The sequence below is a fragment of the Marmota flaviventris genome, chromosome X (genome assembly GCF_047511675.1).
Source record: "Marmota flaviventris isolate mMarFla1 chromosome X, mMarFla1.hap1, whole genome shotgun sequence".
Taxonomy (NCBI): domain Eukaryota; kingdom Metazoa; phylum Chordata; class Mammalia; order Rodentia; family Sciuridae; genus Marmota; species Marmota flaviventris.
In genome coordinates, this window is record NC_092518.1 from 1419686 (window position 1) to 1436849 (window position 17164).

Sequence of the window (17164 nt, forward strand, 5' to 3'; positions counted from 1 at the left end):
TCCTAGCCAGGCTTCAAGCAGCACCGTGAGGACTTGTTTACTGACTCACATAACCTCTATCTGTGCTGTGCAGGCTCTGCTGGGATTATTATTATTGTTCCCAAGTTATAGAAAGGAAACAGTGAATGTCCCACGTGGAGGGGCAGACCTGGTCTGCACCCAGGAAATGTGGCTGCCATCTTCACCCTTATCCACCCCCGATTCAGTGTTACTGCAGAACAGGAGGACACACACCTGCTGAGCTCCATCCTTTGCTTCTTCCAGCTACACAAGTTCCTGAGCTCCTGTCAAAACCTCAGAGGCACAAAGAACACCCCAAACAACCACCTGATAGGATTTAGGAAACACCATGTGCAGCTGATCCTTGAACATCATGGGGTTGAAGTACAAGGGCAGCTCATACAGAAATCTGGTTCAGTCTATAAAACAAGCATAGAGATTTACAAGCATTTGATAAACTAAAAGACAAAACATGTAACTAAATATTCGTTCTTTAAAATATATATTTATTTTTTTTAGTTTTTTAGGTGGACACCATGTCTTTATTTCATAGTTGTGTGGTGCTGACCGTCGAACCTAGTGTCTGCTGCATGCTAGGTGAGCACAGCACCATGGAGCCACAGCCCCACCCTACATGTTCAATCTTTATCAAAAGTTTAGAATGTCACGAATGCATAAATCTACGCTGTCATTATGATACTTTATCATGTACTACTATAAAATACACACAAATCTCATGTAAAAAGTGAAAATATATCAACATTTCCAGAAACAGAGACCATACAAGGAGCCACTTGCAAAGGAGAGAAATAAAAAGCAAAGCAAAACTGCAGCAGCAGCATCCCTGCAGGAGAGGAACTCGGGGAGCCTGGCGCTGCGCCATGGCCTCAGCCACCCCTGTGGCGGGAAACGTGTCCTTCTCCTCACTTGAGCAATGGGGACAGGATCCTAAGCCCCTGGCCCCTGTGTGGAGGTTACTGCTCAGGCTTCTGACTCCCAATAGGAAACCCAGGCTCCTGGGAGCCCCAACAGTCCTGACCCCGGACCCTCTCCTCACAGTGGAGAGGACGTGACCCAGAGACACCCCAGACAAAAGGCACCCTGTGCATCGAACTTCACCTGGAGGATGCAGGGATGTGCCCAGAGGAGCATCCTGGGTCCTCAACCCTAGGGAGCCCCTCACCCTCTTCACCCAGCATCCAGATTGCTCCCTTGTCAGATGAAATATGCAAAAACCTCCCATGAAATCAAGCTAAAAAGAACACACAAATGAGACAATTTCTGTGACAACACATTCACCATTATTTTTGCCAAAACGTCACAATTTCCAACTCATGATGTAAACCATGGTCGTGGAGCTGTGCTCCATTAGGTCATGGCTCAGACTCTGAGGGGGACAACTTCAAATAACACCCACTTAAAGCCTGTGACGTGCCCACCCCAGAGCGTGGCCGGGGGGGGGGGGGGGGGAGGGAAGAAGCAATTTTTGCTTCTGTAGACCATGGGACAGTGGGACCTGGTGAGCACTGCTGGACCCGGACACTGACTGCCTCACGTTCGTCCCACAGCTTTACCCAAGAGAAGCGATTGCATTTGTGCTGACTGCGCAGGAGACAGCCCCCTGGGGTTCTCTGACCACCACAGGCTGGGCAGCTGGCCCCGGAGTCCAACCTGAGCTGTGAATTCTGCTGTCGGGAGTCACTTTAAGTCCTGTGTAGGGGAGTATGGAACAGCTGCTGTGCCCCACAACACATTGGGCCTCACCCCCATTCAGATAGTGAGGTGTGGCTCCAGGAGTAGGAGTCCACCAGTGGGGTCGAGTTACACCCTCCTGTGCCTTTGGAATCCTACTCTTTGCCCTTTTGGGATAGAATGTTCCATGGAACCTCCACTTGTGTGTCCCCTTCCCTTGCTCTGCCCTTGATCCCCACACAGCACATGAGATGGGCGTGGCCTTCCAGGATGTCAACCTACTGGCAGCAGACATCAGGAAGACTCCACCCCCTGAATCTTGACCCTATCCTCATTTGAGTGGCTTCTCCCCAATAAAATGGGGCTCCAGGCCTGCTCTCTCTCATTCTTACCGGCCTTGCCTCCTTTGGGGGAGCTGGGTGAGGGAGCCATCACAGAACCAAAGAAAAAGACATTTCTCTGTCTCTGTGTGACAATGTCATGCAGCCCAGTTCACCTGGAGTGACCCTGACTGGTTTAGTCCTATGTCGGGACAAGTGGTGTCCTGTACTTGAACTTCAGTGTCAATTTTAGAAATTTAGTGAGTTTGGAATTTCTCTCCAGAAGTTAAGTGCATTTAGGATTTCAGAGTGTTGTGGGTTGAATTGTAGAAAGTAAGGGAATTAGACTGAAGAAGAAGTTGTGATGTTAAACTCATAAGATCTGGGAATTTTTCGTCTGTAGAAAGATAAACAAAAACTATTTTTGCAATTCTAGAAACCGTAAGTAAATATAAAGAATTATGAAGGTGATTCACGGGATATGTTGCTAAGTTCGGTGCTCTCCTAAGGGAAATTTGCTTTTCTGAAAAGTTTTTGATTTACCATTTTTACATTCAAAGGATTTTTCTCCAGTAACGTTCTACATGTATATGAGTGAAACAGTAATAACAGAAAAGTTTACCAATTGTTTACATGCATACTATTTCTCTGCAGTATCTGTTCTTTCACTTGTATGAAGCAGACAGGATGTGGCAAAAGCTTTTCCACATTGTTGTTATTCATAGCGCTTTTCTCTGGTATGTATTCTTCCATGTCTGTGAAGCGTAGAGGATGTAGCAAAGGCTTTGCCACACTGCTTACATGCATAGGGCTTCTCTCCAGTGTGCATTCTTCCATGAATCTGAAGGTAACTGGATGTAGTAAAGGCTTTGCCACACTGTTGACATTCATAGGGCTTTTCTCCGGTATGTATTCTTCCATGTATATGAAGCTTAGTGGATGTAGCAAAGGCTTTGCCACACTGCTTACATGCATAGGGCTTCTCTCCAGTATGAGTTTTTTCATGTGAGTGAAGGTGAGAGGACTGAGCGAAGGCTTTCCCACACTGCTTACATTCATAGGGCTTCTCTCCAGTATGAGTTCGTTCATGTATCTGAAGGTAGGAGGCAGTAGTAAAGGCTTTTCCACACTGTTGACATTCATAGGGCTTTTGTCCGGTATGTATTCTTCCATGTATATGAAGCTCATGAGATGTAGCAAAGGCTTTGCCACACTGCTTACATTCATAGGGCTTCTCTCCAGTATGCCTTCTCTGATGTACTCTAAGTAAACTGGGATAAGCAAAGTCTTTCCCACATACCTTACAATTTAAACCTTCCTTCCCCATGTGTGTGATCCTGTGCCTTTGAAGACTTGTGTATGAAATACAGGTCTGACCACCTCGTTTACATTCATGGAGTTTCTCTCCACAATGAGTTCCTTCATGTCTTCTAAATAAAGAGGAGAAATCAAAGGCTTTCCCACATATGTCCCATTGAAAAAGTTTATCTCCACTGTGTGTTATCATGTGTCTTGGAACACTGGTGGGATAAGAAGAGGCTTCACCACATTGCTGATATATATAGGGTTGCCACCCAGTATGAGTATCTCCATGCCTTTGAATGTCACTGGAGTGACTGATGACTTTCCCATGTACTGTAGATTCATAAAGTCCATCTCCAGTTTGTAGTAACATTTGTGTGTGAATATTTTTGGGAGAAACCAGAGAATTCTTACATTGTTTAAATTCACATGGCTTCTCTTCACATTCCTCATGCTTGTAGTATTTGTGTCCAGAGTATGATGTGATCTGCCTATGAAGGAATGAAGGTCATATGAAGTCTTTTGCACACATAATGAAGTGACATGGATTTACTCTATTAACATTTTTCTTTGTTCAAGTAAGAATTGGAATCGATTTGAAGGTTCTCCCACACTATCTTGTGCCTTTGAGTTTACCATATGACTTCTTTAAGGAAGAAGAAGTGACCAGCACGTAATCAATGCTTGATTCATTCACCATTTTCTATGTATTGATAGATTTTTACATTACTACTAACATCAGGTAAAGGCTAGGTTTGCTGACTTGTTCAACTTGCCTAAAAATAAGGAGATTGAAAGCAAACAATCCTTTTCAACACAGCTTCTCTATGGCTATTATCCAAATAGTGGTATTCACATATGCAATTTCATAGTACTTTTTGAATGTCAAATACTTTGAAAAGACTGAATATCTGTTACAGCTAAGTATATATTTCTGGTAAAAAACACTATAAGAAGAAATACTTCTCAAATTATGCACACTTCTTTGGTTGGTTTGCTTTAAAAATGATATGACAGTTCTCAGACCCCCTCGTGGACTCCTCTTGTGAGTACACTTACCTTACATTGCTCCCAGAGTTTTCAATATGGTCTTCAGTGATCTTGTCTTCCCATTTCTTTCCTAAAATGAGAACACAACAATCTTTATGAGTATTTAGGAGCTAGAAATGCTTTACCAAATCCTAGGTGCCATTTATGCTGCAATAATTCACCAATTGATTCCCTTTTCACCTTCTGCATAAATGACCAAAATAAACATGAGTTCTCGATTTGATTAATTTTAGAAACGTCATTATTACCTATAGATGCCAGGTTTCTGAGGACTTCCAGCATCACATCTCTGTAAAGGTTCTTCTGGGAAGGATCCAGCAAAGCCCACTCCTCCTTGGTGAAGTTCACAGCCACATCCTCAAAGGTCACTGAGATCTAAAATATCCCCCCCAAATGTATAGTGGAGGCCAGGAGAGATTGACAGCATGAGAAATCTATACTCAACATGCATGATGTTCATATGATTCCCTGGCCTCTCGATTAATTCCACGATTTGGTCCATCAAATCTTTACTGTACTCAACTTCTTCCAGCCATTCCAACACTAGAAATTGGCTACTCAGAAGGCAAACATCATAGTGATTTATACCTTTTCTTTGGGGAGTTCACAGGAAGTAAGACAGGCTCCCAGATTACTCCTAACTTCTTTATTGGTTGCATCTCTATTACATGTCCTAGAAACGTGTTGTGTGGTGCAGAGCTAATATAAGCACTTTTGATAGTACTTATGTTTAGAAAACAAAGGTGATGAGGAGGAAATTGCAGGAATCATGAAACTTAAGAGATTCTGCCAATTACAGTGGCTCCCTGGACCTACAAAGTTAATATAGACAACATGGTATTTACTGATGTCTTGTTTCCTCTGAAAGTCTATTGTTCCATACTTAAAGAAATGCCTAGAACCAGCCCCCACGCACACCCTCTGGGCATGGGGTCACTAAAAAGATACCTTCACAGACAACATTGAGACAAACTTCCACACAGGTTGTCACAATGCATTAGCTGGAGATTGAGCTCATCCTGTGTGATTACACTGAGAACAACTAGAAGTTTGCAGGTACTTTACTCCAGAACAAATTTAGTTAACTAGCTTACTATTAAATGGCCAAAACAAACATGAGTTCTCGATTTGATTAATGTAATTTATTTATTAATAAACACAACAATTTGATAATTTCCTGTGGTTACTGTCAAACCAGAATGGGGGAAGTGAAAGATGGCACATGTCTTAAAAATAACTCAATGACCCAAAAATGTCACCTTGTCCAAACAACAGCCTTACAAAATTTTATAACTCTAAAGACAATCTTCTTAATAAACAGAAGGCACTACATTTCTAAGTCTCATAGCAGCAAGGCATGTTCAATGATTGTCAAACTCTTCTTAACAGCAGCCGGTTCACTACCATAATGTAGTCATGAGACACATACCAATGTTGTGCTCAAGGACATTTTGATCAATGTTGGGCTTTATGTGCCTGCAGCAATGGTGGTGCCAACAAACCTAAGGGAGAAGATCACCCAGAGTGTGGTCAAGCAACAAGTCTGTAGCCCAGATTCCTGAACTATCCCACACAGTCTGGGTGTGAAACAGGCCACCACTCACATCTGTAAGCATGCTAGGATGTCTGCACCATGATGGAACAGGCAAAAAGAAAACGTCTCTGCCACTGACACAGAAACCTAAATTAACCACAGGAAGGTAACAGAGAAGGTGTGGATGAAACCCCAATCAGGAAATCCACAGTCCGCAAAATCAACTTCTTCATGAACATCAGCATCTCTGATAAACTGACATAAAGCTAAGAATACAGAGGACAAGGACTGGGGATGTGGCTCAGTGGAAGAGTGCTTGTATATACCCTGGGAAAAACTGGGTTCAATCCTCACTGACACAGAAAAAGAAAGAATTAAAAGTGTAAATTATACAATAACATTAAAGAAAAAAGCAAAGAGGACTGAAAACCTACTAACAGATTTAAAATTGTCATCGTCCACAATGCATTGGGACTTCAAGATTATCTTAAATGTGCTTCACAAAAATTAGGCAACTTGCAAAAACTGGACCATTTCAGTGAGAGAGACAGTTTTTTTTTTATTTTTACACACAAGGGGAAATACACAAAATAGATGAGCATATGGCTGCTGAAAAAAATAGACTCAATAACTAATTACTACTACAAAAGGTAAGGCAAGGCTCTAACATCACAAACAGGCTTCCATGAGACACGTAAAAACTGCCACCAATTTTCTACATTTTTTCCAGAACATAGAAGCTCAGTTAAAATCTTCTAATTCTTTCTGAGGCATAAGTTACCATATTATCCAAATTAAATGGATCAAGAAAAGTATTAAATAGAAAACTATGAATGATGCTCATAATCACAAATGCAAAATTCAATCATGAATGCAAAAAACTCTATGATTAAGTCATCACACTTCAGGTGTCTATAAAAATGATGTGAAAATTATGGGCACAGGAACCCTCACTACAGTGACTACAGCATCCATATCCAGAACTGCCCAAAGCTAGATGCAAGGAACATGAAGATGCATCTTTCAATACTGAATGGACAAGCTGCAGTTTGGCCACCTCAAAGAACATCACCCAGAAAACAAGCTCTGCAGCCTGGAAAGATACGGCACCCTTAAAGGCAGACTGGAAAGTGAGAGAAGCCAGTTTGAAATGGCCAAGTGCAGTAAGATTCCAAGTCAAGAACATTCTGGAAAAGACAACATTATAGATGCACTAGCAGAACTGATAGGTGCCAGGGACTCAGGGAGCACAGAGCGAGGAAGGAATGAGAGGAGTGATGAACAGGTGGAACACAGGATTCCCAGAGCAGTGAAACTCTTCTGTACATTTTCTTGTATACTATGTGACACACAAAGTCACATCACACAGAGGAGGAACTTAAGGTAAATGGTGAACTTTGGCTTATGATAACATTTTGCTTCATCCATTCTCTTTATCAAATGTTCAACCCTGGTTTACTAACTAACAAACATCCTTCACCAATGCAATATGTTGAAAACAGTGGAGACTATCGGCTGGAGAGAAAGGGTATTCGATACTATGAGTCATGGCACATTTAATTGTCACCTTGATTGGATTAAAAGATACAGTGATTAATAAGCTTTGGGGTGTGTCCATGAGGGTGTGTCTACAAATGATTGGCATGTGGAACAGCGAATCAAACTGGAGAACCTCCTTAAGCTAGGCAGCACCATCCAATAGGATGGTGTCTTGGGAGGCACAAAAGTTGGAAGAAGAAGGAAGCAGCAGCAGAGCAAGCTCCTTCCTTCTCAATGGGTTCTTGATGGCTGCTGCAATGGCCTGAGGATATCAGACTCTGCCTTCTTCACTCTCCCAACGTGGACTCTGCCAGTGATTCTCCAGGGAGTTTCCAGAACCTTTGGTCTGTACTAGGGCAGCAACATTGATCCCTCTTATTCTGAGGCTTCAGCCTGTTGGACTCTGCAGCTACTACTTCTCAAGCTCTCCAGCGGCAGATGGCCACTGTGGACACCAGCTTCAGGTCAAGTAGGCCAATCTAATACCTCCCCTTTTATAATCATACATCATACTGATGCTGTTCCTCTAGAGAACACTGACTAATAAATTATGTAAGCCTAAATTGCTCATAAAATAAAGTTTATATAATAAAGAAGTGAATAAACTATCAAGCCATGAAGTTTTACAAATATCTACATAAGAAACAATATTGTATGCTAAATAACTTTTTCATAATAATGCAAAAATAAAGCAAAGAGGAAGAGTCATATTTACAAATTTCAAAAGTATGGACAAAAGCAAATAAACTGATTTTGAATACTATTTTCATCCGGAAAGAAATTGGATGATAAGTCTTCAAAGTCATTCAACTGCTGGTGTGGTGGTGTGTACCTATAATTTCAGCCACTAGGGAAGTCAAGGCAGGGAAATGGCAAGTTGGAGGCCAGTCTCAGCAAATTAGCAAGACACTCAGAAATTTAGTGAGACTGGTCTTCGTCAAAAATAAAAATGGGTACTACAATTGTAGCTGAGTGTCAGAGCACTTCCTAGCATGTTTGCAGAACTCGATATGATCCTCAGCACCACAGAAAAATAAACAAACAAAATAAATGTATTATGTCCATGTACAACTATACAAAAAAAATTATTTATATATATATATATATATATATATATATATATATATATATATATGAACAAAGGTAATAAATAAATAAGAAGAAGGGCTGAGAATGTGCTTTGTGGCAGCAAAGTGCCTGTTAGTTTATTCCCCAGTAAAACACCTGCCCACCTCCAGAACACTGCTCACAAATTGAAAATCATTTCTGGAGGATTACTAAGTATGAGCAAGTCCATGGCATCAATCTTCAGCACTCAATAAGTAAGCAAATAAATAAACAACAGTCTACAATACTAATTCTCTTGGGCTGGAGAATAGCTCGGTTGTAGAAAACTTCCCAAGCATATATGTGGCCCTCCACTGGATCAATCTCCAGCAGTCCACCCACACACACACACACACACACACACACACACACACACAAATAAATAAATAAAATACATAAAAATGATTATAATACAAAAGGTACACAATTAGAGGCATAGAATACAACAAAATCAACTAAAACAACACACTTTCTCACAAAGGAGATTGAATGTTAGCATGATGAAAACTCTCTTAAAAAACATGGAGCATTTCAGGAAATTCTGTGAAATTTAGGGCATGGTTTACTGTATTTTGTAGGTAAACATATGGAAAACTACATCTAAAAATGGAAATAGTAGGGTTGGGATTCTGGCTCAGCAGTAGAGTGCTTACCTAGCACATGAGAGGTCCTAGGTTTGATCCTCAGCACCACATAAAAATAAATAAATAGGTATTGTGTCCACCTACAGCAAATAACAAAAAATACTTTTCAAAAAATTGAAAATAGAAGGGCTGGGGATGTGGCTCAAGGGGTAGCATGCTCGCCTGGCATGCGTGCGGCCCGGGTTCGATCCTAAGCACCACATACAAACAAAGATGTTGTGTCCACCAAAAACCAAAAAATAAATATTAAAAAAATTCTCTAAAAAAATATTCAAAATATTAGACTGTATCCAAGACAAGTCAAAATTTTGTACAGAACAGAGACAGTAGAGAGAGCATTTATGTTGCACCCAAATTTCATAAGGTAAACGGCCAGCTCCCAAAGGGGTGGCCCTAGGAGGAGGCACTTAGGAGGGAACAGGAATCAGGTGACATAGTGGGAGTGCTCTTGAGGCGATCATCACCCTTATTTAGGGGCATGTATTTCTCCTTTCCAGAAAACAAGTGTCATTTACTATTTCACTGATATTCAGTGGTTAAATGATCATAGTTGGGTATTTCAGGTATTGCCAAAATTGTCATTAAAATTTACAATGAATGGGGCTGGGGATGTGGCTCAAGCAGTAGCGCACTCGCCTCGCATGGGCAGGGCGCTGGGTTCGAGCCTCAGGACCACATAAAAATAAAATAAAGATGTTATATAAATGGAAAACTGAAAAATAAATTTTAAAAAAAGTACATTGGGCTGGGGATGTGGCTCAAGCAGTAGCGCGCTCGCCTGGCATGCGTGCGGCCCGGGTTCAATCCTCAGCACCACATACAAACAAAGATGTTGTGTCTGCCGAGAACTCTGTACCAAAACAAAGAATCTAAAAGGGGCTGGTGGTTAAGCACCTCTGGGCTCCATTCCTGATACCAAAAAAACCATGAACCTGCCAAGTCCAGACAACAACAGTGAAAAACTGTCATCCTTTGTCGAATTCATCACCTTGTGAAGGGCAGATACTAGTTTTCATGAAACCACATTCATAAATTTATCCACCACTATTTTTGTAGAATTGGACTCAAAATCTGCAGCAATAATGCAAGACAGAGTTTTTCTGTATCTTATGAGGGATTTTGGAATCTAGGACTGGATTTCAATTTGAAATCACTGAAAAGACAAGATTGAATCTTACAAACATTCTATATAAACTCAGGGGTAGCAAATGGTAAATTAAGTAATTAGGTGTGTTCTTTTTTTTTGTACCCCCCAAATTAAACCCAGAGATATTTTACTACTGATCCACATCCCCAGTCATTTTTATATTTTATTTTGAGATGCAGTCTCACCAGGTTGCATAAGGCCCCGCTAAGTTGCTAAGGCTGTCCTCAAATTTGCAACACTCCTGTCTCAGCCCCTGGAGCAGCCTGGCTGTAAGTTGGGAATTTTGACAATGAAAATATAACTAGACTTTAAAATCCAATTCTTTCTTGCCTCTTTAATAATAGTCCATCCCATTTGGCTCTGAATAAATAAACCTGGCCCTCAGATAAGTGAGCACATCATTTCAAAGTGATACACAGAAAGCTTTGGTGCTGAGGGAGCACACATGTGTCAGGTTCAAGGGGAAGGGAAGGTCCCTGACAGCTGGGACAAGCTCCCTCCTGGTCTTGCTCACTGAAATCCTCCAGGATCACTCTCCCATGAACCTGGACCATGATTCCAGTCTATGAGGCTTTTCAGGTTTGCACAGCTCTGCACTGGGGTGGGTGGTCCTTATGCTCTGGGAGAGGTTTTGCTCCTTCACACTGTGAGAGATTGAAAGGGCAGGAGTAACTGCTGACCTGGCCCCTCAGCACCAGCATCCACAGGCTGGCTGTCCAACTTTCTCCAAGGACTGGGAACAGGGCTTGGGAAAATCAAGGTCCCAAGAAGTTAGTTGTCTAGATGAGGCTTGATCCAGGACATTCCTTAGCCCCAAGAACTCAGCTGATCTCCCAACAGGCTGTACCTCACAATTTTGGCTGTCCTCTAAGAGGAGCTGACCTAGGGCCTGAAATTCCTTGTACCATGCAGGGGACAGGACAGCTGTGGGCACATGGTGGCAGCCCCAGGAATGGATAGTGGCTGAGAACACAGGACTCTCTGAGGTGTCCAAAGAAACCCTGGCTGAGAAAATAAGATTTGATGTCTACACCTAAGAAAGATAAAAAAGAACCCAGAATTTTTGCAGGTGTTAACTAAAGTTCTCTATGAACTTGCTCTGTATCAATGAACCTTCAGACCACCTGATTTTGGGGATCTAAACCACCATGAGGGTATAACACAGGATTCTGTATGGTTGGCAAGAATTATCTTGGGCTCTCTCAAGCTCTTTCAAAGCCAATTACCTTAATTTCTGTATTAGTCCAAAATTCTCCAAACAAATGACTTCAGAATATATTACCAACCTTACCCGACATATAATCACCATCTTCCAAAGCTAACAATGTAATAACGACCTACAGAAGAAATTTCCCCTTTTTTACTGTAGCCACCCATCTGATGATCCTACCAATGCACTTGGTTAATGTATTCATGCATAACTTTTACAAATGTTCTTGTCAGTCATGCACAGTGGGGCGCAACTGTAATCCCAGCAGCTTGAGAGACTGGGTAAGGAGGACTGCTAAATTCAAAACTAGCCTCAGAAACTAAGTGAAGCCCTAAGGAATGTAGTGAGATCATGTCTCAAAATAAAATATAAAAAGAGCTTCAGATCTGGCTCAGTGTTTCAGTACCCCTGGGTTCAATCCCTGGTCTTAAAAAAAACATGTAATATCTTCAACAATGGGACACATACATCATTCAGGATACGTTGAATCCACGTTCCTGAGGATGGTCATTAATATTTGGGTGAAAATAAACTATTTTCCTCAGGTATGGTGGCCAGTGCCTTTAATTCCAACAGCTTGAGAAGCTGAGGCAGGAGGATCAGAAGTTCCAGGCAAGGCTGGACAACATAGCCAGATCCTGTCTGAAAATAAAATTTAAAAGGGCTGGAGATGAACGACAAGAGAATAAATCAGACATTATTATCCTATTTGCATATGTGCCTACATGACCAGTGTGAATGGACATTAGGTACAACCAAAAAAAAGAGAAGCTACAATCTATTTATGTAGGATGCATTTTACTATCATGTATAAGTAATGAAAACCAAGTAAAATAAATAAATAAATAACTTCTGCCAAAAACAAACAAACAAATAAAAAAGGGCTGGGGATGTAAACCAAGATTCAATATCCCTAGTACCAATAACCAACTGCCTTATTTCATTTAAAGCAGCTATTTTACCTGAACACAGGATGTGTCAAGTGACTATTGTTTTCCCTCAAGTATAATACTCAGAAACAGAAAACAGAAGTGTTATTCTTGCCAGGGACAGTAGAACAGGCCTGTAATCCCAGGGACTCAGGAGGCTGAGGCAGGAAGATCACAAGTGGGAGGACAGTGTCAAAGCCACTGGTATATCTCATGTTTTTTTGTTTGTTTGTTTGTTTTTGTTTAGTTGTTGTTGTTTTTTAATTGGGGGCGGCTGTGCCTGAGTATTTCACTGATACAGCTTCTCTAGTTTTGATCCCCAATACAAAAACAAAATATTCCTTGCAATATATCAGTAGAGAAAAAGTGAAAATAAGTAGACTGTGTCCATTTGAAACACATGACGAAGACCAGATATTTGAGAGTGATGGGAAGTGGAGAGGAAGATGGCATTTTAGAATGCAGCAGGCAACTGCAAATGAAGGACCTACAGCAGCTTTCGGAGAAACTAAACTGGGGGAAGGAAAGGGGATTTGTGGCCTTGCTTCCTACCATGCAGCCCAACCCCAGGACCAGGGGACAGAGACCCAGGGCACCCTCCAGACGCTGCTCGGCCAGGCTCTGCAGCTCACCCGTTTGCGGGGCCCCAAGGGAGGTGCTGACCGCGTACCTTCAGCCCTGGACACAAACTCACCATTTTTGTCTTCCTTGGGGACTCAGTGTTCGCTGGAGAACCTCCAGACACCAGAGATCTCGGAGACACAGGCTGCTCAGAGTCACCCAGGCCTTTCTGGCAGAGCACGTGGGGCCCGGAAAGGGAGGAGCGCAGTTGGTGAGGAAGAAAAGCCCGCGACATTGCGGAAGCCCGCCCTTCCCCTCTGTTTTGGAACCTGATTGGACAGTTCCACCCCAGCATCCCTAATGGGCCACCTCCAGTCAGGCCTCTGCATTGTGACTGACAGCTAAGGTTATCCAATCACTAACCAAAATTGCCTAGAGTGGCAGATCCTTGGCCCCAGCCCTTTTCAGGTGGAGCTTCTTTCCTGGGCTGGGAACTAATCCAGGTGGGAAGCCTTTGCTTGAACGTGGTACAAATGGTAACATCTGGGATTGAGCTCTGGCTGAGGGAAACTGCTTTCCCAGCACGGGTGATGCCCTGGGTTTTAACTCACCACAGAAACAAACAACAATTTTAAAAAAATCAAGAAAAACAGTTACTTAAGGAGTCTAAGGCAGGTGGAGCCCAAGGTCAGGTGAGCATCTACAAATGCTAATGCTGTTTACCATAAGGAGTCCTTGTTCCCCCGAATCCTGCAGTATAACACCAGAGAAGCAGGTGGAGAGTGGAAAGTGGAAGGCTTTAATAAGTGAAAGCACAAAAGACTCCCCCCACCCCAGGAAGAAGGGGACCCAAAAGGCAGAATCCCTGGAAGGGGGAGGTGTTGGGTGCAGAGCAGGCTGAACTGTGTTGTCTGCAGGGCAGGCTGAGCAGATGTTGGCTGCAAGATAGCCCACGCACTCAAAGCCCCCTCTATCTGGTCCTTTATCACCTGTTTGCCTCAAGTCTGAACATTCAACCCTGCTCAAGGCTGAACACTTAACCCCCACTTGGGCCAACAAGGCAGCTTGCAGACCCAGAGGCCCCATTAGATTTGGGCTATAAAAACTCCCTCCTGCCAGGCCCCCTCTCTCTTGTTCTCTCTCTCTTGATCTTTCTCTCTTGCTCTCTCTCTCTTGCTCTTTATCTTTCTTACGCGCGCTCTCTGTCTCTCTTGCTCTTGCTCTCTCCCTGTTCATCTCTTCTCTTTTCTCTCTCTCTCTTTCCTTCTTTCCTTTCTCTTTGTTGCACTGCTGCAATAAAGATCTCTTGGTGACTCCGAATGTTGTGGTCACTTTCCTTTCAGGAGGTCTTCTCCCTCTTAAACCTAAGATCTTCTTTTGTCCTCCAACATTCCTGTCCTTTGTTTCCCTTTATTGTGCACATGATAGGGGATATGGGTGGGAAGGACAAAGGGTGGGAGACCGGTGGACTGGTGGGGCAGGGAGCAGAAACCTGGGCAGGAACAGCCTTCGGTGGTTCGATTGGCATCTCCCTGTTTCACTGGGAGCTACTTCATTAGCAATTATTTAGCACTTGCCCAAGGCCAAGGGGACATGAAAATTTCACTCCTCAGGTGTTTTTTTGGTTTCCCAGGCTAAGATCAGATTGCATTATTTTTTATATTGGACCTGATATTAGACCCCACTTACCTAGCTACACAAACTACTATCTTTCAATCTGGCTTCACAAGCAGGGAGATCCTAGCTTAAAATACAATAAAGAGAGTTGGGGATCTAGCTCAGAGGTTGAGCCCACAGAAATTATCCCACAGAACCTCAAAGACAAAGATACCTATATACATATGTAGTATCAGCTGGTGTGACCTCAGGCAATTTAGCAAGACATAGTCTCAAAATTGTTGAAACAAGATTTTAAAATATCATATTTGATATGTAAAAATAAAAACAGTTTGACAATTATTTCAATAATTCTCATCACCTTCTGGACACTGATCTTTTCAGGAAACAGCCTGAGCTAAGAAAGGAAGCAATTGATGTTGGTGATTTGGCTCAGTGTTCTCTCCCCAGCAGAATCGAGGGGGAAAGCGGTGAGAGTCAATTCCCTAAGGCAGCAATGTGGGGTTGAAATAAAATGAGCACCTTGTGCTTAATGTCCATGTTCTACATTCCACTATTAGGGAGCTGTTGGAAGCAACCTGACTCTGGTGATCCCACACATCAGGTCATCTCTTTAGCCCAAATCCAAACAGAAAAGGTCATGATGAAAAGCAGGAAAGTAACTTTGATCAGTGAAGCTACACCAGGAAGACAAGGGCACCATGTCCTTAGCCCTCTCTTCAGGGGCTTTCCAGGACTCTCAGGTTTTATAGAAAGGGTAATAAGTCATAGGCATGTGTGTAGAGGGCACACTGTATGTAGGTTTGGTGTCATCTGTGGCTTCAGGCATCTGTGGGTCTCATAAAATGTCTGTGAATTCATGGACACATGCCCCCTTGACACACTTCACCCCATTGCACAGGCTGACCTGAATTGACCTCTCAGGAAGGGCCCCCATCCCCTGTGTTCCTTTTATGTCAGTGGTTTAGAGGCACCAACATTTTCAAGAAAAGCCACAAGCCCACCTGCTCCTGCCTGGTAAGCACCATGTCCCTAGATGCTGACCCAGGGCTCTCAGCTTCCTGGTTTCAACTGATAGTTAAAACAAAACAAAACAAAAAAACACTAACCCTGCTCAGCTCGGCCCATAAAGCCTGCATATGAAACCCCACTTGGGGCACATATGGCCTGTGGTGTTGATACCGCTGGTTACTGGTGAGGAGTTCTGCCCCCTCACATGTTGAACTTTGAACATTAGAGAAGCAAGCCCTGGCAAGCACACAAAGCAGGGTCTACATTAAAAAGAGTAACATAGACTTCTCCCCAGGAGGGAGAAGGGGGCCATAGCTGGTATCCTGGTATTCCCAGAAGCAAAGTGTTCAGCCTTTCTATGAGTCCTAGGCTTCCTTTGTTCTCCATTCCTTTCCCCTTATCTTTCTCCTTCAGGCCTTGGTGACTAGGCCCAGGAATGCTTGGTGAGATGGCACAAAGGTGACAAACAGGGGGGCTGAAGGGAGAAGGGCAGGATGCAGCAGCCAAGGACACATTAGCAACTTTATGGCTCACTGTAGAGAGGGGAAATTCCTGGGACAGTCTACCTTAGCAACAGGAAGAAGCAAGGGCAGGTTCTTAATAAGGGTGGATCAAGGGCTCTGAAGGAATTAACATTTCTATCCCTCAGGGGACAGTCTCCAACTTGCCAGACTCACTCAAAATTGGCCTTCTTGATTCTAACTGACTCCATTTACCTGTCTGTACTTACTGTGTAAGGGTAAAAGAAATTGAAGTTAAAGCGTAAAAGTTAAAGGGTAAAAGACCGGGTATTGTAAAGTTTCTAAGCTGCAAGGTCTGAGTTAAAATGTAAAGGATTAGGTATTGTTAGGTTTCTATGCTACCTGCAAAACCTGAAATCCCTGTAGCTGTTAGGACAATATTGGAACTGCCCAGTAAATATTCCCACTGACTCCCTGGTTGTCCAATAACTTGGGACTCTGTGTAACTGGTCATGTAGTCATTTAGGCCCTAAAACCAATCAGTTTGAATGTGTACCCCGTTTAGAAATGACCTATCACTCCAGCCTGACCTGTTCCCGCCAATGAATGAACTAATCATGTTTAGGAGTTGTTGTTTGATTTTCCCGTGGTGTATATTGATTTGTTAAAGGAGACTGTGATGTATGTAAAATCCCCACCCTCCACAAAAAAGTATACTTAAGCAGTGCTGAGCCCCTGCTCGGGGCTCTGGGCTGCTTTCCCTTCTTGAGTGGGCACGGAGCCCCAGCATGCTGGTTCAATAAATCCCCTTCTGCCAATTGCATGAGTGGTCACTTGGTGGTCTCTTTCTCCGACGCTTCGCCTGACCCTTACATTTGGTGCGTTGGCCGGGAAAATCGCATCGCCGGACAAGGAGACCTCCAACAGACTCCTTTAGGGGGTAAGTAAGGCGCCTCTTCCTCTTCTTCTTCCTCCTCTTCTTCTCATCCTTCTTCTCCTTCTTGTTTTTCCTTTGCGATAGCTTAGAGCTTTTTAGTTTT

At 42.9% G+C, this 17164-nt stretch overlaps 1 protein-coding gene across 1 annotated transcript; it reads right to left on the reverse strand.

Annotated features, from left to right (window-relative positions):
• Positions 1-1861: 1861 nt before the first annotated feature.
• Positions 1862-13330, reverse strand: LOC114082237 (zinc finger protein 124-like). Its single transcript, XM_071606656.1, has 4 exons — positions 13169-13330; positions 4613-4739; positions 4374-4434; positions 1862-3805 (listed from the first exon to the last, which is right to left on the reverse strand). The coding sequence occupies exons 1-4, from the start codon at positions 13328-13330 to the stop codon at positions 2728-2730; spliced, it is 1428 nt and encodes a 475-aa protein (XP_071462757.1). The 3' UTR covers positions 1862-2727.
• Positions 13331-17164: the final 3834 nt, after the last annotated feature.